The sequence below is a fragment of the Solea senegalensis genome, linkage group LG19 (assembly GCF_019176455.1).
Source record: "Solea senegalensis isolate Sse05_10M linkage group LG19, IFAPA_SoseM_1, whole genome shotgun sequence".
Classification (NCBI taxonomy): Eukaryota; Metazoa; Chordata; class Actinopteri; order Pleuronectiformes; family Soleidae; genus Solea; species Solea senegalensis.
The window spans coordinates 13038159-13062118 of NC_058038.1; the positions used below are offsets into that span (position 1 = coordinate 13038159).

Below are 23960 nucleotides of genomic sequence, written 5' to 3' on the forward strand. Positions count from 1 at the left end.
CTATGCTCCTGCAATAAGGAAAACAGTTCTTCCCAGTAATATTACGCCATCCATGCTTTTGACGGTGACTGTTGAAACTGCACAGCAGGTGTGAATGTCACCGGGACATTCGTTGTAAAAGGGCATTGAAATGTGAAATAAAATTTAAAAAAAGAAATCTGAACATGTTTTGATATCATTTCACAGTTGATTTTTGGGAAACGGTCAGATCAGTTTGCGTTTTATGTGTTCTGAGAGAAATGAAGAAAAAATGACCCGACATTGATCCATTGCTGGCTCCAGTGATGCGTACGACACAGTGCAGAGAACAGATTTAAAGGAGAACCGTTTAAATGTTCAAAGTGCAAGATCTCTCTCTACAAAACATTTGTACATATGCGATAAATACTGGAATACTCACAACACAATTAGAAGTTCATTTGCATTTATTTTCATATTAAACTGTGTAATTATAAACATTTCATTCAATTACACTTAGCATGATCAATATGAAGTAAAAATATCAGTTTTAAAATCTACAAGGTTTAAAGGACAGAATGAACTCACATCCACTCCTGTGTCTTAATTTAACGGTTGTATAGACCAACGACGGTGATATGTTCCTCTGATCAACTCAGCTTTTAAATTACAAAGTGAAACCTCATACCTGTTACTCAGTTCCATTATTTTTCCCCCATTTACAGACAAAAAAAAAATTAACATTTATATACATCAGTACAGTTCAACATTAAGTTACATTTCTCAAATGTGCAAGATAAAGCAATTGTATACTGTCGTCAAATAAAAGTAAATGTCCTTAAATAAAATGTTCAAGTTTAACTGAAGCACAGGCTGCTGGTTTTTCAACAGAGGTTCACGTCACGTAAGATACAGTGAGGGAGGACGTGGACGATATTCTACTACAGGTGGAGCTGTTCACCAAGTCGTCGGTGACATTTTGGGGTGTTTGTGGAGTTGAAAGGAAAGAACCATACGTCAATTGTTTAACTCAACAGATAACAGTTTGGAATAACTGATTTTGTAGCTGTACATGAAACAATGTACACACACACACACACACACACACACACACACACACAGTCTCTGGAGCTGGAGCCTCAGAGGCGATGGATGGCCCGCAAAAGAGAAGATGCAAAGATTCAACGCTCTCACTTTTAAGTGGACAAATGATTTCTTTAGGAGAACGTCCTATGAACAGACACAAAAGTAAAAAAAAAAAGAAACAAAGACCGACAACTCTGTTCATGTCACTGACAAAAGCAGCAGTGTTTTGTTCTAGTAGTATTATTTTTTCTTAACAAAGCTTTAAGTCCCTGCACATTACTTAAGAAATGCCGCCTCATTTGCCTCAAGTCATCCTATGATCTCTGGAAAAAAAAACGAAGATTCATTGCACATTATTTCTTTTTCATTATATTTTTTTTTTACAAACATTTTCAATACATTTCTTGATTCTTGACATTTAAAAATAAAATCTCACACTCCTTTTTTTTTTATGTACACAATCTCGCTCAACGTGTGATTCGAAATTTCTGTAGTGATAGTTAATTCGTCTTTACAACATCGACAAGTATCGTGATATGCGACGAGATGAGACAAAACCATCCGAGCAGCTTGCTGCTCAGTTCAGAGCATAAAATTAACATAAATTACGTGTTTAGGCTTTTCCTCAAACCCCACCCCCCCCTTAAGGATTAATACGATAATCCTTATCAAATAACACCCAAGACGTTTCAAAAATACGAAACCACAATTCTCCTATGAAACATAGATAAATTATCAAACAGTGCATCACCTCTGAGATTATTAGCTTTACAAACGTCCTATTCATGGATTCTTCTTTTTCAAACGATGCTACAGAAGGATACCGTGTGATTTCTCTCCATTTAGGAGATCGTGACTACACCCAACAAAATGTTACACAAAGGAAGTTACTCTACTTATAAAAAGGCAACCACTGAAATAATTGCACAACATACAGACAGAGCTAAATTAACAATGGTGCAGAAAAGGCTTGCATCTTCACCTTTGGGTCTTATTCCTACTTGGCTGAAGTTCGCCAACTAAGGGTGTCCATGAAGAACATAAATAGTTTCTTTCTTCTTTTTTTCTTCTTCTTCTTTTTTGAATTGATGCAAAATGTCTAGGGAGGAGTGCAATTTGACATACAACAAAAAAGCAGCAGCCAAACACTTGGAATGAGCTTGATGAGTCTTTAAAGCAAACATTTAGGGACTAGGTTCGTTTTTAGTCGTCACACTAAACTGAAATCACACACACGGATGTAGCTGAGGAGGTGATGTGACTCAGGCTGAGGTCAGCCTTCCTTGTCTTGTCTTATTTGCTGAAAGTTAGTTCACAACCTGTTCCCGCAGCCAACTCCATGAGGAAAAGCGCCGCGTGAAGGAAGCCTCCACGGTTTGCCCCCCACAGAGCGTGGCCTCGGTCCTTATTCGGCCGTTCTCCGTTTCTCAAACATGCGAGTGTGTAGCTTCATTTCTCAGTGGTGTGGCAGTAAATATCCTTTTTTTTTTTTTTTTTTAAATCACCCTAGTCTTTTTCACCATCTTCGCTGCTTCCTGTTGTGAAGTAAAGAGGAAAAGAAAGAGTTTTTAACTGACTGGTAAGCATCAACTCAAACTGAATATGTGAAAACTGATAATACTAGTTATTAAAGATGTCACAGCTGGGATGACGGAACTGCTTCTGTTCAACGCTAACATAATTCAACCTACCATCGTCTCTAATGCAGTGTTTACATCATGGTACACTTCAGTTTAATACAGTTTGTAGTGCTACTTTATTTACTTGGTGGACGGGGCACAGACAACAACGACGGTTTGTGTTTGTTTGTCCCAACAAGACGTTAAGCTGTATATGATAATCGACTGTCGTGGGTCTAGCTTCACCTGTACTCCAGAGTAATGGTACTGCTCATGTTACTGTGAAAACTCCAGGCAGAGAGTAGAGACTTCAGCTTGTGCTATGCTACAAGGCTGCTGCCAAAGCTTCCATCTATCACACATGGTGGAATGGATGCTCTAATTTAATGGTTTCCCAAATATGTCAAACTACGTATTTAACTGGTGCTTACACCGTTCTACGTGAGGCCGTGCGTGACTTACCCCCTTGCTCGATGTCAGAGTCTGTAAGATGTGTTAGGGAGAAACTAGCGATGCTTGCGGGCGAGATGGAAAATCGGGAGTAGTTTGAGGAGCTGGTCCAGCTGGGCTCCAGCACACGCCCTGCTACAGTGGGTGGAGAGGAAAAGTGAGCTGCTGCAGATGAGGACACGGCCTTAGATGCTGGGTTTTTATCCATCTTGGGCAAGAAGGCAGGCGACGGGGAGGAGAAGTCATCGTCCCACTCAAAACCACCACCTGTGGGGAATCGACGATTGAGTTATAATATGTAGTGGCAAAGATTGTTCGTGAGCGCCTGCGTGCATGTGGTGGACTTTGGCGTTACCTTCTTCGTCTGTGGAGCTCTCAGAGTTGGTGAAGCGGTTCAAGTAGCTGGCATTGGACACGGGGCTGCTCAACTCTGGCACCTGACTGTTTAAGCCTGAAGAGTGGTCAGCCAGTTCCTTCGTGGGAGTCTCCTACAAGAGAGCACATTACGTTATAATTAGAAACACAAAGCTCCTATTGAGGATTTTTTTTTCCAATTAATCAATTAGCCGTTTGCTGCTGAGATGTTGATCAGTGTTTCCAACACCTTGAAATGATAATGCTCTTGTTTTGTCCACAAACCAAAATTATTTAGCTTTCATGTTTTTTTAAAAAAAAACAAAACAAAACAAAACAGAAAATAGTCACATTTAAGAATTGAGTCAAAGAACCAGTGAATTGATTATCAAAGGAGTTGGCGATTCACTCGTTGCACTGAATTAGACTTTACCTGGTCAAACAGGTAGACGGTGACGTCGTCAAAGAAGGACACAGCCCTTCTGGAGTTATCGGCATTGAACCTCTCAGGAAATGGGGAGGACGACGCGTCAATGTTCAGCGTGGTGGGTTTCAGCAAGCTCTTCAGGTTCTTTGCACTACTGTCATCTGAGACAACAATCGGCACTGTGTGCACAACGTCGTCCTCACTATCTGAGCTGGAGCTGTGAAGCTGATATGCACGAATGTCGTCGTCGGAGTCGTCGCTGTTCTCGTCCTCCTCATCCGCATCCACACCGTCCTCCTGTGCATCTAAACCCGATCCGTCCCGCTTCCCTAAGTAACGCCCCTCCATGTCCGGCTCTTTTATTTTATGACCATCACTGGCATACGTCCTGGTCAGTTTAGCGTGAACTGCATTCTCAGGCTTTAAGGGTGTATCAGAAGGAAGTGAACTTGAGGCCTCTGGATCCTCTGAAGGTGCTGGCTGATCAGGAGATGTCTTGTCCCTGAAAGAGTCCAACTTGTTTTCATCTTCACTTTGGCTGTTGGTTGCTGTCCTCTCACAATTCTCCGTGATGTCTGAAACGGCCTCTGATGACAAGCCCCCAACTTGAGTTTCATCTACAGAAAATAAAGACGTTACCTCTTTTTCCTCATTAACCTCTGGTGCCAGACCGTCGGAGGTCGCGTTAACCTCGTCTGTCAGCTCTCTCAGCCATGTTGCTTCAGCGGGCGCTCCAGTAATTTCTTCAGACTTCTTTTCAGGTTCTGATTCATTGTCTGAAAAGTAGGCAGAGTCCCTGTAATTACTCCCAGTGAGCGGCTCCTCAGCAGGAGCTATGGGATCTGGCTGCTGGTCCTCACAGTGATTCTCACTGTGAATATCCAGCACACCTTGCACTTCAGAAATGATGATTTCAGGTGGAATTAGACTTGTTGCAGCAGTGCTGTCTTCCATTTCTTCTTCTTCTTCTTTGGCAACTTCCATGCCATTTTTTACCGGGGAGGGGACAGAAACATTAGGCTGAAAATTCCATTCAGGAGACTCTAGGTTCTCCGTCTCGTATCCACTGTCTGCAATTTTGTATGGAGGATGGAGTTTGTGTTGTGCTACATGACTGTTCAGCTCGACCCCCTGTTCCCCAAGCCGGTGGATGTCAAGGGAGTCTAGAGAGTCTGGGGTTTCGGCTGAATTGTCTACAGTTGGTAGAGTTGTGGACATGCTGTCTTCGAGCAAACTGTCCTGGCTGATCTGGTCCAAAGATGGCCCAGAGACCAACAGAGAAGACCTCACAAGGGGTTCCCCATGAGTATCTATGAAGGATTCTTCATGGTCAGACAGAGTGGTTTCCAGTTCAACATCTGCATCCTCAAGTAGCTCACTCAACAGATCGTGGCTTGTTAGGTCTTCACTGTGTGAGAACAAGGCGTGGTCTTGAAGGTTTTCAGGTGTTACACTTTCTACGAGCTGTGAACTATCGTTTAAGGTTCCAAGGTCATCTTCTTCAAGGCTGGGAATTTTGGCATCTGTGCACAATGAGTCTATGGTGGCACTTTCAGAGAATACAGGGGTGTGATCATCGGATTGACTAATATCAAGATTAAACCTCTCTGAGGTAGAATCAAAACCAGAGTCTATACCTCTGTCTGAGGGTTGCAGAAGAGCAAGGTCTTCAGTGGAAGAACTATTTTGAACTAGCATTTGTTTGCTTATGTTATCTTCCGTGACCACTGTAATGGAAGGCACCAGTGTTTCATTTTCTACCAGAGACTGACTGAACTCCCCCAAGCTGGTACTTGGGGAGTCTAAAGGATCTTGTCTTGGGAATGTGCTACTTACTGGGGGTTTTAAATAAGTGTCTACTGTGTTTAAGCTGCCTAAATTCTGGAGGTTGTCCCAAGAACTCATTTTGAATGTTTGTTCTGGTTCATGGGCTAAACCCGGTGAAAGAAAATTCTGCTGTGGCTGTGAGAAAATTGATCCATCTTTCGTTAGATTCTGGTCTCTGAAAAACATAAAGTTTTCCGCTGGTTTTTCAGTGTTCAGAAGCCTCATTACGTCTGTGTTCTCCCCCTCCACTTTCACAGGATCTGCCTGGTGAGAGACTTCTGAACAATCCACTAAAAAAGAATTCCCATAGTGTTTATCTTGACCTGCCTCCTGAACTTCCAAAGGTACGTGTTCATGGAAAGGGTTCCCATTACGCTCCGGAAGCTCCATGAAATTCTGTCTCCAGGAAGGCGACTCCTCAAGCCTTGACCCTCCCTCTGTAAAAATGTTGGTGTGGTATGGGCTGTCATTTTCAAGAGATGACCAGATGTGACTGTCTGGTAAATAAGAATCCTTGGAGTCAATGCTTTGGTGGAAAAAGTCGGCATCAGTGCTGGACTCATCCAGGCGGACATCTTGAAGAACAACAAAATCTGCCTGGCCTGAACTAAAGTCCATGTCTTGCCCCATATTCCCATGTTCTCCAACTGTACTTTCCCCTTGTTCTTCTAGTTGTATGTAATATTCATTTCCATTGCTTGAGTTTTGTGCATCAAACACTGGTAGAATCCCAGATATTCCTGACTCAATGTTACCACCCCCTGTAGCCACTGCTCTGGCTGCTGGATCGGGGAAATGGGCCTGAATGTCTTCACTGGAGACAGGAAAGAACATGCTTTGATAGTTCAGCGTTGTGTCTATGCTTGAACGGGCGTGGTTGCCTTCATAGTGGTCATGTTTAGCTGCCTCCCAAACGTACTCAAAGCTGAGACCTTTGCTGGTTTCAGTGACAGTGAGAACTTCGTCGATCTCTTGCCGCAAAGCATCATCAGCAAACTGTTCCAAGATAGGAAAAGAGGAATGGCTAACAGTGGTCAGCCGTGTGGCGGGGTTTGGTTTGAGAGCATCCCAGCGTTGCTCAAAATCTTCTTCTATATCCTTTTGACCTTGCATGCGCAAGTAGATAAGCAAGCGGTGCACTTCTTCTGCTGTAGCCCGCTTGTCCGGAGAGAGCCAGCAGAATTGGAGGACCTCATACCTACAATTAGAGGCAGACATCAGACATCTTGTTTTAAGATATTTCATTTTATTGTTTCTACAGTTTAGCAATACCTACTAACACAAATAAACTCACCATCTCTCAGAATAAGGCAGCTCCAGCTGTGGCTTAAAGAGTTTGACTTGGTGTTCCTTGATCACATGGTTGAGGACTTCACGGTCAGACAGATGTGGGTATGGCTGTGCAGCATTCTCAAAGAGCTCCCACAATGTCACCCCCAAGGCCCTACAGACGAGTGAGAACATAAGAGAAATGGGAACATAGATTATGGCTCAATGCTGGATAACTTGGAGGATGTGTGAAAGAAATAACGGAGAAATTCAAAAAGGTACGAGAATTGTGAGAGGAGAGAGCGAGGAACAGAAAGTTAGACAGCAAGAGGAAAATGGAAGAAGAGATAAATAAGTATGATGCAGCTGCTGGAGAGAAAGCCAGCACTTTCTTAAGTGAGTTTATCTTATGTTATTCATAACATAAAGCAACATTTTAAACTTTAAATCTAGCCCCCGTTACCAGAACTACCTCACGTTAATTTGAAATCTATGACCGCGAGGTGAATTGTGAAGTCAGAGAAGGGCTTGGAAGACTGTACAGTGTGAGAGATGCCTAAGTGCCACAGTTTCCGTGGCCACCTCCCATCTTTTGGACATTAGCGTGACTACTTGTGATTTATTTAAGCAATGTCTAACCCCTCCTTTCACTTCTGTGGGGAATTATGTGTTAACAGAAATGCCATCTCCTCAGTGTGAAGATGAAGAACCTACCACACATTGCTGTGCTTGGTCTGCTCTAAAGTGATCACACCCCCATGGCGCTCGCCCACCAGCTCAGGAGCCAACCAGCGAAGGGGAGCAAATTCGTCATCCTCAGTGATGATGTAATCCTCCTACAGCAGCAATTTAAAAAAGTACATATTAGTCATTTCACAAACCGAGTTACCTCATAGGAGATTCTGCAAATACTTGAACAAAAAAGGATTCATGCCAAAATTATGTATTAGTTTTCACCGATGCACTGCACTCTCCCTTTGCCTCTCCCTTTCTTTCCAAAGATAGATTCACTGGGTGACCTTATGGGTATTAAATTCAGACAGCCAACGTGTCAGATCAGCAGTATTTTAGGAATGCATCAGTCAGAATTGCCTTTTGACAAATGCAGCATGTCAAGTTACCAGAGAAAACAATGTTTCTTCACACAAGTGATTAATGGCAAATATCTGCACAATGTATCATTTTAAGCTCAACAAATTAACTTCATGAGCTACATAGGTAGAATAATTCTTATTTGGTAAGTACATGTTTTAAAATGGGATGATTTTGACTTAGTAGTGCTATTTAAAGCGTTTTCATCTGTATCAGGAAAAAATAAAAAAAGTAAAATCATGAAAGTTTGAGCTCTTCTTCTCTAATTTCTTTGTACAGCATTATAGCATATTTGGCTTATATCACTGCAGCAGTGGATTTTGAGCTTTGAAACAAATGAGTGGAGCTGCTCCATCTGGAAATAAACCCGATCCACCACAGAAATATTACAAAATAGGAAAAAGCAAACAAGTATCACTTTCACTGACTGATCTGATGTGAGCAGTATTTCTCTTGCTCCTAAATTATCCGAGATGGGGCTGTTAACCTCACTGGAAGGACTTAGACCTTTGATTTAGCCGCTAACCTGTGGCAGTCCAGAAAAGGCTAAAAAAGAGAATCATAGGGAGCAGCAAAACTAAATCTGGCCCGGGACAGGAGTCTATGGTGATGACATAACATACAGATCCATAAAACAGTAAATGAGTAAAATTAAAAAACAGCTTACTTTGTATCTGTAAGGTCCTATTCCGTAGTCTCCCACTTTGACAGTCAGATCTGCAGTCAGGAAGCAGTTCCTCAGAGCTAAATCACTATGAGAGCAAGCAGAAAAATAGATATTTTAAAATCTCATATTAATCAAATCAATCTGTTCATTAAGAAGACGGGAGACATGTATGGGATCATTGCTGAAATCTGTCCAGCAGACATTTGTTATAGTTTCTACCCTGTGCAATATCATTTGTGTCTGAAAAGCAAAGTCAAAATAAAGTTAAATAAATTATTTTATTAAGATCAAAAAGAAACAAACTGTCTGCTCTTAAATGATATTACAGTGTCAGAATAAAAGAGGCAACAATTGTCAAGTAACATGACTGACTGTGGCAACTACAGGAAATTAGCATACAGCGTTCTTCTCCTTTATTCTCTCTTAGGTTTTTATATTCCCTCAAGTAAATGCAAGGTATCTATACCTTGTGTGTGTCACCCAGGAAATGCTGTGAGAAACTCTGGGGTTCACTGCACATTAAGCAGACATATGGTAGTTGATTTACACTGAATGGGGCAGGCTTGGTTTCCGATTAGCCCAGCGTCATTCCCTGCACACACACGTTCCAAGACCCCTTCACCCGCCAAACACTGCTGACACCAGTGCTCTTGCATACACATGACCCAGCCACTGTCAGAGCTACTGAAACCACTGTAAGATAGATGGAGATTTATTTTAAACTCTCCTGTCCTCTTGTCGTCTGCTGTTGGCTGAAGGCCCAACATACAGTAACACAGCAGCAAGGAAACGGGTCCAACATCTTAACCCTACAAGGGATTTGTAGCAGTAGACGCTCCCATACCAGAAGACACTGTATCTGACCGGTCTGGTGTAAAACTAGAAAAGTGGGTTTATTGATTTCTGACTCTGTGATGAAGAGGAAAAGCAAACACAAACATTTTCAACAATAACATTTCTCAAACTTGGATTTTGTATTTAATTTATAGGCCATTTAAAAAAAAATAATAATAACAACAATGATAATAATAATAACAATTTTTTGATAATAATAATAAAAAATAATAATAATAATAATAATAAAAGTCTTGGACCTGCCTCATGGAGTGAGATGTGTTTTCACAGTCTTCTTTTAAAATAAACTTGAAAAACACAAGCTTTCCTTAGTTAGGTTTTATGATTCCAATTAGGGTTACTGTATTGTTTATTTTGTTTGCCTTCAAATATTTGATCCTCTCCCACTAGTCTTAATCTCAAGCACACCGAGTCCATACCTGTTGTATGAAATGTGCTATATAAATATATGCTATATAATATCACAAGACTGCTTAAAGTAAATATTCACAAATTTGTAAGCGTTGTGTACTGGTTTCTAAATGAAATCATGCAAATTAATGTTAATTTGCTCTTCTGAGACACCGTTCTTACTCTTACATTGTAAAGCTGAAGTTTCAGCTTTGGATATCTTCCCACACAACCCCCACCGATCTCTCATTCACTCTGTCCAACATGTGGCTGGACTCAAGTTGTTCTTCACCCCTCTTTTCTTTTCTTTTCAGGCTAAATGTGTCCGTGTCATGTTTATTGTTTTACTTTTAAATAAATATATCATTTTAAAAGGAAACCAGTTTATATGGAGGTTAGCTTGTTGAGTTGTAACAAGGATTAAAACACAACGTCCAAAATGAGGCTATCCTTTTACTTGCCAAGTGCAGAATCATCATATTCTTCTGGCAGCGGACAGCTGACACTGTGGCAATGCATGGGAGCTGTGTAATTGGAACCCTCTGGGCTTATTCTGAGCATGCAAAATAGAGCTGATGAGCAGCACATCGTGTGTTACCCCTAAGCCACACATTTCTAACACCCCCCTGTACCCTGCTGGCTGCTAGTGGACAGACTTCCAGCACTTGCTGGGGGTAAAAATTAAAATGAAACGGAACCTCTCTGCTGCACGCACCTTTTTTGGAGAACACCAGTACTCCTGTGACGGGCCAGACAGTAAGCACTAAAGTTAAACTAACAGTTGACCCAAGTGTTTACAATCATATCGAGAGGTTTATGACTCTTGTCACCTACAACTCACTAGATCTTTGACATACCAGGAAAAAGCATGCCATGAGCCAAAAGTTTAAGGCAACAATATCTGCACATATGCACATATAGATATATAAGATAACATTCAACATTTAATACAGAAAGTATAATAAAAAAATAAATAGCCATAATATATACATGTTCAATAAAAGTCAAACCTTCACAAATTGTTAAAACAGATAAAATAATATGACTGACACATGTGCAATGAGTGCAATTCAAACATTTAAGCACTAAGTCTTAGTGTATATCTATAAGTAGTGCCCCTACTATCAGCTATAAAAAGTCATTGCTTAGCTAAGTGGGTCGAACACTTGAGTGTTTACGTCAGCATAGGGCTGATCAATTTTGAATAAATATCTAATTGCGATTACTTTTTACTAAATTGGGATTGTATCTGTAATATCAGAGGGAATGGTCATTTTTACATAATTAAACCCATTTGAATCACATTTAAAATGATTACTGTGTGATTTGTGTGCAGATCTGTGACAAAAAATGTTTTCTTCAGTCTGTAGAATATGATGTAGGTCAGAACAATCTAATCTAAAATTACACTTTGACACTTATTTTTGGCTTTAAGAGATTGGAAAGTTGCAGTCGGCCATATGGCTGTAGATGTGCTACCTGTGCAGGAAGTTGTGTTTGTGAAGGTGGGTGACACCAGCAGCAATTTCACAGGCCATCCTCTGTAGTTGCAGCAACTCAGCATTTCTGAACATCCAATCCTGCTGAGACAGATAGCCCCGCAAATCCCCCTGCAAACACACACAGAAACACACACACACACACACACACACACACACACACACACACACACACACACAGCTTCATTAGCTCACAAGTGTCAAAGATAAACATTCAACTTTATATCTAGAATTGCCACATGGGAGGGAGGGGTTCACAAGTGGTCATGTTTGAATGCACTGTGGTGAGACAGCCACACAGGGGCAGTAGGCTCCCCTTTTCCTGTTTCCTCAGCACTTCTCACTGCGAGAGGACCAAATAAGGGTAACGCTGTTTAACCGACCTCTCTGTGTCACAGGGTTTATAAATAAAGGAGCCCAAGCTCACGTCAGTGATATAATGTGCCTGTGTCCGACTGGGGTTTTCAGGAGTGGATGGGACAAAAGACGGGGTACCTGGACCATCAATTACAGCCCAACACAATAAACAAACACAAGCTTATACACAGGCACACATAGTTAGAGAGTGATATGAAGTGTTGTGTTACAATGTTGCATGTCAGTTCACCAACGTGATGGATCGCAGTACTGTGAGAAGGTGATAAAAGAAAGTCAATCTAGAGGTTTATCACTATTGAGACCACAGTGGTGTTTAAAGCTAGAGCCCAGTCCTCAGACTGTAAATTTAAAATAAAACAAGGGCCTAAGCTGTGTGGAAGTTCACAACACAGGCCGCCGGGAGAACTTTTATAGCTGCAATTCATTCGTATGAGACAAACCGTGCACTTTCGATATATTCCACTACAATGTGTGAAAACAAAGATGATCCATTAGCTGTAACAGCCAGTTCATTGAGGGTCGCGTTGTGAGAGCTGGACACAATCCCAGCTGGCACAAGGCAAGCGGCGGGGTATACACTGGACAGATCTCCAGAACCCAGCATATCATGGGGCTGATACAAAGAAACATTTACACTCCCATTCACAGCCACTTCAGAACCACCTGTTGTACTCACTGAGAGTCAAAAAGGGCACGTGACGAAAAAATGGCAAGTCATATAACCTTTACTTCTCCAAGAGCTATCTCACTGCAATGCTGTCTTAAGTAGCAATATATAAATGCTTAAACAACACTGGACCACGCATACACACACAGCCACACCAGCACACACCCAAATACATACAATATACATCAGACATAATCAAACCAAAGTATATGACATGCATCGTTAATGTGCACACATAAAAACATAGTTCTGTTGTGGAACCACATCACACTAATCAACATGTCATCAATCAGTGTCACCACACTGGTTAGTCAGCGTCAGTGGCTCAGTTTGCAAATACACTGACTTCATATTAAGAAGCCTTTTCAATGTCTAGAACTGTTGCACACATAAAGACCAAGCAGATGATGTCTACAAAGGTTAAGGGTTGTAGTGCATGAATAATCATATAGAACCTTTTGTCTGCCACACACCCAGCCTTCATCTGAGTAACACACTACTGATTTGCTACTTGAGTAAAGGGGTAAACAGAGAAGTGTGCTTTACGTTTGTTAGACAGCAAAAGTTGACGTTAAACAGCAAATATTTGTTCAAAAAGGCACTAGATTTTAGGATTACAGTTAGCTAAAGGGTCTGTTCAACTGGCTTTCTAACAAACCGTTTGTGCCAGGCAATTTCAAAAACAGCAATGTTAAGTGGGTAGACAGAACCAAGGCTGACTGGTGATGCAACTTCAGTCAGTCATGCAACACCCTATAAACCAGTAGTGTAACTTGATCGCTAATTAAACCCTTATCACGCTCAGTCAGTGACATTCAAAGATGCAGCAGTGGATTATAGCAGGGAGGAGCTGTGAGAAGGGGTTTTCACAGAAGAGCTATATTCAATGTATGGTAAGTGACACCCTCTGCCTGTCTTTATCTGTGAAGGCTACACAGCAGGTGATTTGGTCTGGGTTCAAGTGGGAGGCTCCAGTGCTGTTAATAAAACAACATCAATAGTGAAAGGCCAAAACAATTAGCCCTTGAGTTTGACTCGCGAATAAACAACAAGATGGCATCACATGATTGTCATATACACACGTACATATATATGTGTATATATATATATATATATATATATATATATATATATATATATATATATACATATATATATATATACATATATATATACATATATATACATACATACATATACATATATACATACATATACATATATATATACACACACATACACATACATATACACACATACATACATATACATATATATACACACACATACACATACATATACACACACATATATATACATACATATATATATATATATATATATATATACATATACACACACATATATACATAAACATAAAACAAAGTATATATATTTTCTAACAAGCTATTTTAAGTAGATATTCAGCTTATTCACAATTAGGTGAAAAAAAAGAGCAAGGGAGTAATTGTGAAAGGGGAAAAAGCAACTTGTCGTCTTATAAAATCTGCTTTTACATGAATTGCAAACACAAGAGCAAGTACTTAAACACATAACTTTAACCTCAAGGTAAACTGCAATGCTAAGCATGCTTAAGGTCAGTAATGTCTATCTAAATTGATACTTTAACAGCCCTAATAAATTAAGTCGCTCAACAACTACCAAAAGCCAAAAGTCTGTCCAGCACCCTGAATCAGTGAAGTATCTCATTAATGTCGAGGCACCAGGCAAGACACCCCTGCCTTAGAAGCTGTCACTCACACTATGGTATGTGGCATTCTGTGGACTCTGCACCAGTTGCTTGATACACTATATTTTGATGTCTAAAATGCTTTGAGTCAGGGTTACCCAGCACGGGTGATACTGGAAGGAAAACCATCGTCAATCATCTGGCTGTCTGAGGGAACGTCACCGTCTATTGGTTTTTTGGGATTCACCTTGTCCACTGCACAGCTGCAGTGTCACATTTCATGTTTCGACATTGAGAGGATTATTGAAAGGGCCCGAGGCAGTTAAAAGACCACAGACAAGTGGCCTCTGATGAATTCAAGGCGAACAGAAATCACTTATCACTTGCTTCTACTGTATATAAACTACATTTCATTTTTCAATTTGAAGGGCAAACAAGACTTGTGCTGTGCATATTGAGAGATTTACGTATTGCGTAAGAGAAGGCTTCACTTGGTAGAAGTCCTCCAAAATCTTTACTTGGTGAGAGATAACAAGCATAGACTTCACTCAGTTGTTTCACCCTCACACATTATCACCTCTAACAAACAGGGCCTGCTCTCCATCACGCCATCTTCCCTAATGGCCTGCACACATTAGTGTTAAGTCATTCACCTTGACTCATTTCCATGACCTGTCAGAGACTTCAGCAGAGCTGGCAGGGAAATGTCACAATGCCAGGACACCAGCCAGAACTGGGCAGCCTTCACCCCAACAAATATGTACCGTCTTGCAAGAAGTGGACTGGATCCTGTTGGACATGTTATCAGTTTGGAGACCATAGCCATTGCAAGATAAATATTATGGCATTCAATGAGCACAAATGAAAACCTGCTGCACCTTCATGCTGCAGAATGCACATTTTTAACATGAGCAACTAGAGCATTACATCCAATTTAAAGCCATGGCTTGAATGGACACCAGGAAAAAGGGTACTGCTCTATTGAAAAAACTACTATACTGTAGTGTACTGTGGACTAGTGTAGTGAGTATACTGTCAGTCAACACCACGCACCCCAAGCATGCAAGCACAACTGTGCACTTACTCTGATGGTGGCAGTGCTTCTCTGGATAGATAATAAACAGGGAGGGAGATAATATTGATACTGTGCCATGTCTGGGTTTACCAATAGAGAGGGGTGATGGAAGGTAGTGCTATATCCCGAACTTGCAAACTGAGACACTCTTAGAAGAAAAAAAATACCACAAACATCGGTCTTCGAGGTATCAGCTGTTAGTCTGTGTGTTTGAGATAGAGAGAAAACGAGCAAGAGCACAAGACATTACACACGATACGAGTGATAATCTTTAGAGGTACATGGAAATGAATGACTTATGACTACACACTGCAGTATTATGCTTGTTTTCCTAGGCTATTCTGTTTAATTTGGTACAGATTATTGAATGTAGAGTCAACTGTTTTTTGTACATTTTAAGGTTGGACTTTGAGGACATCCTCAAATAAAATATAATCACAATTTGTGCTCATTACAGTGCAGTGTTTCCATCTAATAAAACAAAAGTGAACAAGCGAGTAAAGATTCTTCACATAAAGATAAACGTTGTACATGTTAAGGTAACACTGTTGCCTGAGAGGCACCAATAGGTTTCCATCTCAGTTTACTTCAGACAGAAGTCAACAGTCTCCTGCATAGACAAAATGCTACCAATAAAAATGCACAAACACAGCAACTGGTGCACATGACACGAGGAGTGTAAATGGAGCCTGTTGCTTTACTTGGCAAGGTGGGAATGTGAGAAGTCCCAGGCTTGGACTAGCTATGCAGGAGGAGGGGCGGGGAGCAGAGAAGGGAGCTCCCTGCTGTCAGGGCCACCCAGAACAAATAGAGAAACGGTGAATAAATCAGCTGCCATCGAGGAGTCTGAGTCAGAGTTTAATATGTTAAGATGAAAGGAAGTGACTAATTTGTCACTGAGACAGTGAGCTTTCAGCACAGGCAATTAACAGAGCTGGCCAGCTATGCATGTGTGCTCGGGTCATGCCTGATGAATTCAGAAGCTTGACAGAATGGTAAGAGATAATTCGCAGATTTCTCAATAAAGGAAATTTTCCACATGACGAAGTCCTGAAATGGTTAAGAGTGTATGGAAAAACCTCTCAATCATCCACCACTGGTGCAAATTGAGAGCATATTAAGCGCATATTAAGTACAGATATTTCACATGGTATATCCACTTCATGCTCATGAACATAAACCATTTTTAACTCGCACACAATAGACAACCTTTGGACATTGCCGTACCCTAATAGCTGGTTAAATTAAGCATTTTATGGTCACGGAAAAACATTTAGCTGAGCATGTGGTCACTCACCATTTCACAGTACTCAAAGACAAGCAGAAAGGGAATGGCCTCAACGCACTGTCCGAGGCACTGTAAGATGTTTGGATGCTGCAGCACTCTATGAATCCAAAAGAAAAAAAAAAAAAAATCACATTAAGATTTTAAGTAATACAGTATTGAACAACAGCTTTAGCATTCAAGGAGATTAAGTCCAAGGCAATGAATAAGAAGAAAGGTAGCAGGTGCTGCAGTAAAAGCTATTTTTGTCTGTATTTACAGAGTGCACGTCACACCAGATCGACACATGGATATCTACAAAGTACAAGATGTAAGTAATGAATAAATAATCAAATGCAATGAAATTTCATCATCAGTAGTTTATCAAATACAAGATAATCAAACATTTCTAGTTCTCACTCCTCAGCCAGAAAGATTACAGTGATTTTAGAGGTAAATAATGTACATACCTGTATGGGTCCCCTTGCTGCAGGAAGTCATTCTGCTCCTTGGCACTTGCATTTGCTTTCAACTCTTTAACAACAACCCTGGCGCCACCTGGATCTGTGTAGATTTCACTCAGAAGGACCTGTTAATACATGAATATACAATAAGTAATTTCTCCTTCCAGGTGAGCATACATCTTTTTTTTTTTTTTTTTTTTTTTTAACTACACAGGTTGAGGGGATTATCTTGAGATCATGCATTAAAACTAGGGCTGTTATGAATACATTTTAAGTGGGTAGGTAGCTTTATATAAGTCATAAAACAACACCAAAAATAAAGCCTGCCATTATAGAAGTTTCGAGATGGCAGGTGAGTTGCCAAATGAGTCACAAAATAAGTAGCAAAACCAGGAGAAGAGAATAAGTGTTCTTAAAAAACATACAACAACGATGCAGATGATGTGAGAGGTCTTAAATAATACATCTGTTCAGAACATGTGTATTAAATGAAATAAATCTTACCTGGCCAAACCAGCCATTGCCAATCTCCTGGATGTAACTCAGATTGTGACGTGCAACCTGGAAGCTTGTGGATCCCTCTGTGAGACCAACCATAAAACAGTCATAATTAGGGAACAATTTCACCTGGAGTCTTGGAAAAGTTAAATTAGTTGCACAAAACGGTGGCAATCTGTAATAAGTCTATACAAATGCCTGATTTAACTAAATCAGACTGAACATTACTTAGGAATAATCAACTCTAAGAAGAATAGAACAATCCACCACCATGCCAATTACATGAGCTTCAATTTTAGAGGCAACATTTTGACAAAAAAAAAACAGCTGTGTCATCAATTAATAGTGTCAATGGTACTTGAATGCACAATATGTGTGGTATATTATGTATATATATATATATATATATATATATATATATATATATTATATTTAAACAGTGAACAAAGGTTTTCAAACAGTGTAAATCAGTTTGTGGGCCACACGAAGCTGCAGTGGCTGGCATAAACAAAAACACACACACACATAGGGAATTTGGTAGACTGGACACTCTTAATTGACTGTAGGTGTGAATGTGAGAGTGGAGGATTGTTCGTCTCTATGGCGATGGACTGGCGACCTGTCCAGGATGTGCCCTGCCGTTTGCCCTATGATAGAAGGAACTGGGTGTATCAGCTCCCTTGACCCTCAAGGACAAATCAGTTTGTCTGCAACTATGCATGGGTCTCACCTGTGACACGGGCAGGAGGTTGGAGATGTGGAGGTCCAGGTAGTGCCACAGGGGACACAGCGAGGGTGTACACCTCAGCTGGAGACTGCATAGAAGGCGTGTCCTCCGCCGGTGGGGTAAAGTCGATCTCATCGTCAAAGTGGTCCTCAAATTCCTACATGAACAAAGATATTTCTTTAATCTTGTGTGCACAGGTTTAAAAGAATAATAGTAATTCGGGACTTTAGGGGCCTGATTCAAATGGTCAACTCGTCATCAAGCTCTGGAGAAGCCTGATAACGAGCTGTTCATTTGAATCAGGTGTGTTGGAGCAGGGCAACGTCTAAAACATGCAGGGCAGTGTTCCCTGAGGACCAGGGTTGGGAAACATTGCACCAGAGCACACTAGGAAGAGAGACGCAGTGGATCAAAATGAGATATCATAATACAATGTCCGCTCTGACAGCTCATCAGTTGGTCCACCTCATGTTGTGTTCAACAGGCAGTAATAGTAAAATGTATGTTGAGGAAACTGTACAATGTAACACTCCTTGTGCAGGAAAGTACTGTGTGCCTGGGACACATGGATTATGAGTTTAATGCATCCTAATAGATTTGAATGTGGCAGGGATGCACGATGCACACCTGGTAACATCACTGAGAGGAGAATTTGGGTTAAAAGATTACAGTTGGGTGTGCATCTCTGTGGCTCTCACCTTAAAGTTGATTTCCCTTTCCTTGCAGCAGGTCACACAGTTCACCATCAACACCACCAAGACCACAAGTGCTGTCAGAGACACCACTAAGGACAGGTAGAGAGAGGCAGACAGATTGTCGCCTACACTTCGATCTGAAACGTGAAAACAGACAGAATACATATTTAAAGGTGTGTTTTAATTGAGAAGCAAACGCATTAAAAAGGGTATCTGGCAGCTTTGTTAAGTTTTAAGCATAAAAATGAATGCGTCTAAATCTACCCACAACACATTTACATTTACACACAACAGTGTGTAATTTCTGCCACTCTGGCTCTCACTCAAAACAAAAACAAAATACCTAGTTTGATGACATCAGGAAGCAAGATGGGACCATGGGAATTGTTGTTTTGTTTTCTTGTTTGGTTCCCCTGTGCCTTAGCACTTTATGGGGAGAGCTTCAGGATCAGAACACAGCACGGCAGCTAATACCATGACAACGTCAGCCAAGCCCTGTTTTAAGTATTGAGGTCTTGTGTGGAACTGAAATGACGCTGCACCTATTTCTGACCGTCCCTACCCACAGTGATAAGTGCTCTAAGAGGCTGAAAATTAGTCTACCAAGATGCTGAGTAATGATCCAACATCAGACAGGACTGGTTATGTCATATGAATCAGTGGTGTATGCAGACAGCACAGCCCATTAGAGAGGAAAACTACACTAAACTGCACAAACACTACCCAGTGTAGTTTTCCTAATTGTAGAAAAATCTAAGAAATGGACAAATATGTGCTAAAAAATAACTATGATTGTATTATTAAGTTTCATGTTAGTCCAAACATACACTTGGGCACTAGTTGGCACATTTCTGCAAGAGTATCAGCAAAAATAATTGGAGACACTTTTTGTGTCATTTGTAATGTAAATATTAAATGTACCTGAAATTTACATTGCATGTATTACTGCATAAATCACAAAATAAACAGAGATAAAACCCCTGGCTGGGGTCATATATTAGATGGGAACAACAAGAAGACATCTTTCCAAGGTTAGATTTACTTTTAGAATAAGTACATATCAAGCCAATACAATGCAACTCAATACTGACATCCATAGAGTATTATGTGGTGGAAAAACAGTTGGTGTTTAGGATGCTTTAACTGGAAGTACAACACCTCCAGTTTGATTCAACAAAGCAATGGGATTCCCGAGAGGTTGCAGCACCAGTCAGACAGACTTTGAAATAAATAAAAAAAAACCTGGGTTAAGGCAGCTCTACATGAGATCCCTTCTCCTTGGTTAGGTCTGGCCTGACTCACTGGTTCATGTTATGACTTGGCAGGCCTCACCAAATGACTCAATTGGTTTTTGAGACCAATTCGGCAGAGAGCTGCCAGGTCTTCTTTAACTTCCATTGCATAGTTCAGTGGGATTCACACAGAGGAGTTGAGTTGTCCCATTTGCTACAGATTTTGCCCACCAGTGTGGATAATCATGGATGTATATATTGTCAGTTATGTATAAGAAGGAAGATGCCACTATGGCTGACATGCCTGGGTGCAAGAAGACGAGACTCTTCTCTGTGCACTGACAAAGAAAACTAAGCCTCTATCAAATGAAGCAGTTGACTCTCATGGAATCCATATTTAGTAGTCAACACCTGAATGCATTGTTTGGTAATGAAGATGTATTATGGAAAGAAGGAACTCAATTGGAATGAAGGGCCTATGGCTGGAGACATAAAGCACAGGCTGGTTTGTTAACAACAGCATCCCTACAGTTTCAGACGCTATACCAGGGGTGTCAAACATACGGTCCGGGGGCCAGAACCGGCCCACCAGAGGGTCCAATCCGGCCCACAGGATGAATTTGTTAAAATTTCACACTATGATTACAATCTAAATCTCTTCCAGATACCTGTGACTAAATGTTTGTGCCTTTATAGAGCCAGTGTGCTGTGTAAATAGCACATTTAGGCACGATATTGTTGAAATTGCACTTATATTTCTCAAGAAACTTCATGTTTTGTAAAAATATCCTTCATTAAATGTAAGACAAAGGAGAAAAAAGCAAGGAGTTCTTGTTGTTCATAGGTTATTATGGTATTATTTTACTATTTTTACTGGTCCGGCCCACTTGAGATCAAATTGTGCTGTATGTGGCCCCTGAACAAAAATAAGTTTGACACCCCTGCACTATACAGTCACTGCGCACTAAGCAGTCACTAAGCATTGTAGGGCAGAGTTAAGGCCAATGTCCATTGACAAAGGCATACTCCTTTCACCTGGCTAACACTACGGATGAAAAACACTTCCATTAAAGCAGACCTGTCTACCTTTATCCCACAGAACATGCAACTAGTTCAGTTTATTATTGCATCTCTCACACAATCCATGACCTCAATTAAAGTTTACACCATTACTATTACTCTACCACATCTGCACGCAGGTAAGCTGGCAGCCATGTGACACAGACTGGGAAAGCAGTGCAAAGGTTGATTTACTATGTAATAAAGCATAAGAAAGTTATGCATATATTGCAACATCACCTGCCTGTACATTGTGTTATGATTGAGCAAACAACACCACTGTTAATGATTTACTGGTTCGGATAAGAGTGGAATGTGTCACAGTTACAAATTACCAACCCTCAAGCACATTCATGTCTACGTTTATTTCTATCAGAGAAGCAGGTTAAAACAAGGGAGGTCACAGTGATGGAACAGATACCATTCCATCACCTCTGAGCACATTCATGACATTCAACATGAAATAATGTTAATATTTCAGAGTAAATTAATCTGCAACTTTCATTGCAGTCACTGTTCTAATATTCATTTCAATATTTCCCTTGTATTAGAATGACACTCTTGTGACATAAGGGGAAATAATCACTTGCACTTTCACTTGAAGCTTTTAGGGCCAAATTATGATGAAAAAAATGTTTGACTGGATGAATAATGTCAGTAAGTAAACCATCTGGATTGTCAATTTATTTATTTTTCACCCAATATCAGTAGAAAAGGACAGCACATTAGTATCCCAAGTAAAGCTATTTTCTCATAAAACACCTTTCAAACTTCAACCTGTCCAGGATGTGACCTGCCTGTGTCAGCTGAGATTGGCTCCAGTGACCTGTGTCCCTCAGGTGGAGAATAAAGCAGGAGACAATGGATGGGCCTTTCAAACGTTAACTTAGAGAACTTGAGAGGATAACACTCCTAACAGGACCACTGATGCAGGCAAGGAGTGGAAACACAACTACCAATATCAAGATATGACTCACAGTTCACTTCAAAACATGAAGAAACAGTGTTTCCATGCAGGTGTGCCAACATTAATTCTATTGTCCTGTAAACTTGGTTATATGTCAGAGGAGACCAACCATACAGGTTGACACACCTCTCAACCGGCAGTTACAATAAGATGTAATACATTAACTCGGACACATCACTGTTACCTGGAAACTAGCTTAGCTCCGTGAAACATCACTGTCATAATTGGTTAATAAGTGTTTTCTGAGCACTGGTAAATTCATGTTTACTGGTTGGCCATTACAGTAGACGAATGCATGGCCCAACTATTACCGTTCTTTATTTAACGTGCTACCTGATCATTTGGTCAAAAACACAGCCGTCATTTCGTCAAGCACAACGAACAACACTATAAGAAGCTACAAAGTGGGAAAGAGTCATCGTTGGTCAGCAGGAAAAACAGTCAGGCTGTTGTGTAGTTATGTATCTTTTTGCAGCAGATTAGCCTCAGCTAAAGCTAGTGGTTATTAGCTAGCATTAACATCTACTAGCTATGCATCTAGACAGACAAACAATAGTCTAACCGTGTGTGTCAGTGTGTAGTCAGTTGTCTCACCTGCTTTGTGATGATGCCGAAGAGGGGCACCTTCAGAGAAACAAAACGCCAACATGAAAATCCCAGTGACCAGCACCAAAACACATCCATGGCGGCTGCTCTTCATCCTCCTAGCTTAGCTAACGAAATGTTGGCTAACCGGAATCGCTCGTCCTAAACAAAAAACGGCCGGTTTGATTCTAAATTTAGTTTAGGATCATTTGTTACAGTGAGATTAACGTCAATGTAGACTTCAGCAAGACGCATAATTTATGTCTGTTTTGGTTACCCGCTGCTAACCAGCTAACTAGCCTCAGCTAGCATGTTGATGCTAACACTTTCAGCTGACGACAGCAAACACTGCTACCGAATGTAGTGTTCCGTTGTCCATAGAGACGAGAACACGTAATTACCTATCGCGACGTATCATCTGTGATATATGTACAGTCATGTTGTTAAAAGCCCCCAAACTACGGGCAAATTAAATTAATCAGTAGCTCTGACATATCACCAAACACCGCTCATCCATAGCGCCATGATCCTGTCCGACGTCACGTCACAGGATAAGGCGTAACAATGACATGACTGACAGGTAGTTGAGCCAATCACGAGAGAGGGTTTTCTCCCTCAATACACGCAGCTTCACGATCAGTCCTGTAAATCCAGCACATTTTAATAAACAATACACACATAAATACAATAGTAACCCTAACCCATAAAACACAGCACAAATATATAATTATTTACAAGAGCTAAAAAATACCTTTACAGCTAAATGTTGATAATTTTTCTCCTGTTCAAATCCCGGGTAGGGCCAAGGGCTGGAGTGCCCCTGAGCAAGGCACCCAATTGCTCACTGTGCGTGTTCATCACTGGTGCGTAATAAGGATGGGTTAAACGCAGATGTTAAATTCACTATCATTAATTGGTGTATGTGCAAAAATAACATATTCTAAACTACTGTTTAAAATTGATTTGATTCCAAGTTTATTTGAATAATTATATTGATTTTAATGATAATCGTGTGGTATTCGTGGTTAATTAGCGGTGGCTATTGTTCTACCACTAGCAACAAAAGAATACTTCTTCTAACAATTTCCAAATATAAAATGCATTTCTATTATCAATTTCAGAAATTAATTGTGGCCAATGTCTTCCAGTTTCTCTCTTTCTTGCTG

General features: G+C 40.6%; 1 protein-coding gene across 1 annotated transcript; it reads right to left on the bottom strand.

Annotated features, from left to right (window-relative positions):
• Window positions 1–407: 407 nt before the first annotated feature.
• Window positions 408–23338, bottom strand: lmtk2 (lemur tyrosine kinase 2). Its single transcript, XM_044050150.1, has 14 exons — window positions 22804–23338; window positions 18955–19088; window positions 18260–18413; window positions 17536–17612; window positions 17038–17156; window positions 16601–16688; window positions 11474–11604; window positions 8750–8834; window positions 7705–7826; window positions 7016–7165; window positions 3901–6919; window positions 3469–3601; window positions 3126–3380; window positions 408–2579 (listed from the first exon to the last, which is right to left on the bottom strand). Exons 1-14 carry the CDS (start codon window positions 22907–22909, stop codon window positions 2551–2553), a joined length of 4602 nt encoding a protein of 1533 aa, XP_043906085.1. The 5' UTR covers window positions 22910–23338; the 3' UTR covers window positions 408–2550.
• Window positions 23339–23960: the final 622 nt, after the last annotated feature.

Excerpts from the sequence above, each read along its gene's own strand:
- lmtk2 (XM_044050150.1), bottom strand. The coding sequence starts at position 22,909 with ATGAAGAGCAGCCGCCATGGATGTGTTTTGGTGCTGGTCACTGGGATT. Across the intron at positions 8,835-11,473 it reads AAACACAACTTCCTGCACAG|TGATTTAGCTCTGAGGAACT; the intron begins GTAGCACATCTA and ends TTGCTCTCATAG. Across the intron at positions 2,580-3,125 it reads CTCTGACATCGAGCAAGGGG|GAAGCAGCGAAGATGGTGAA; the intron begins GTAAGTCACGCA and ends ACTTCACAACAG.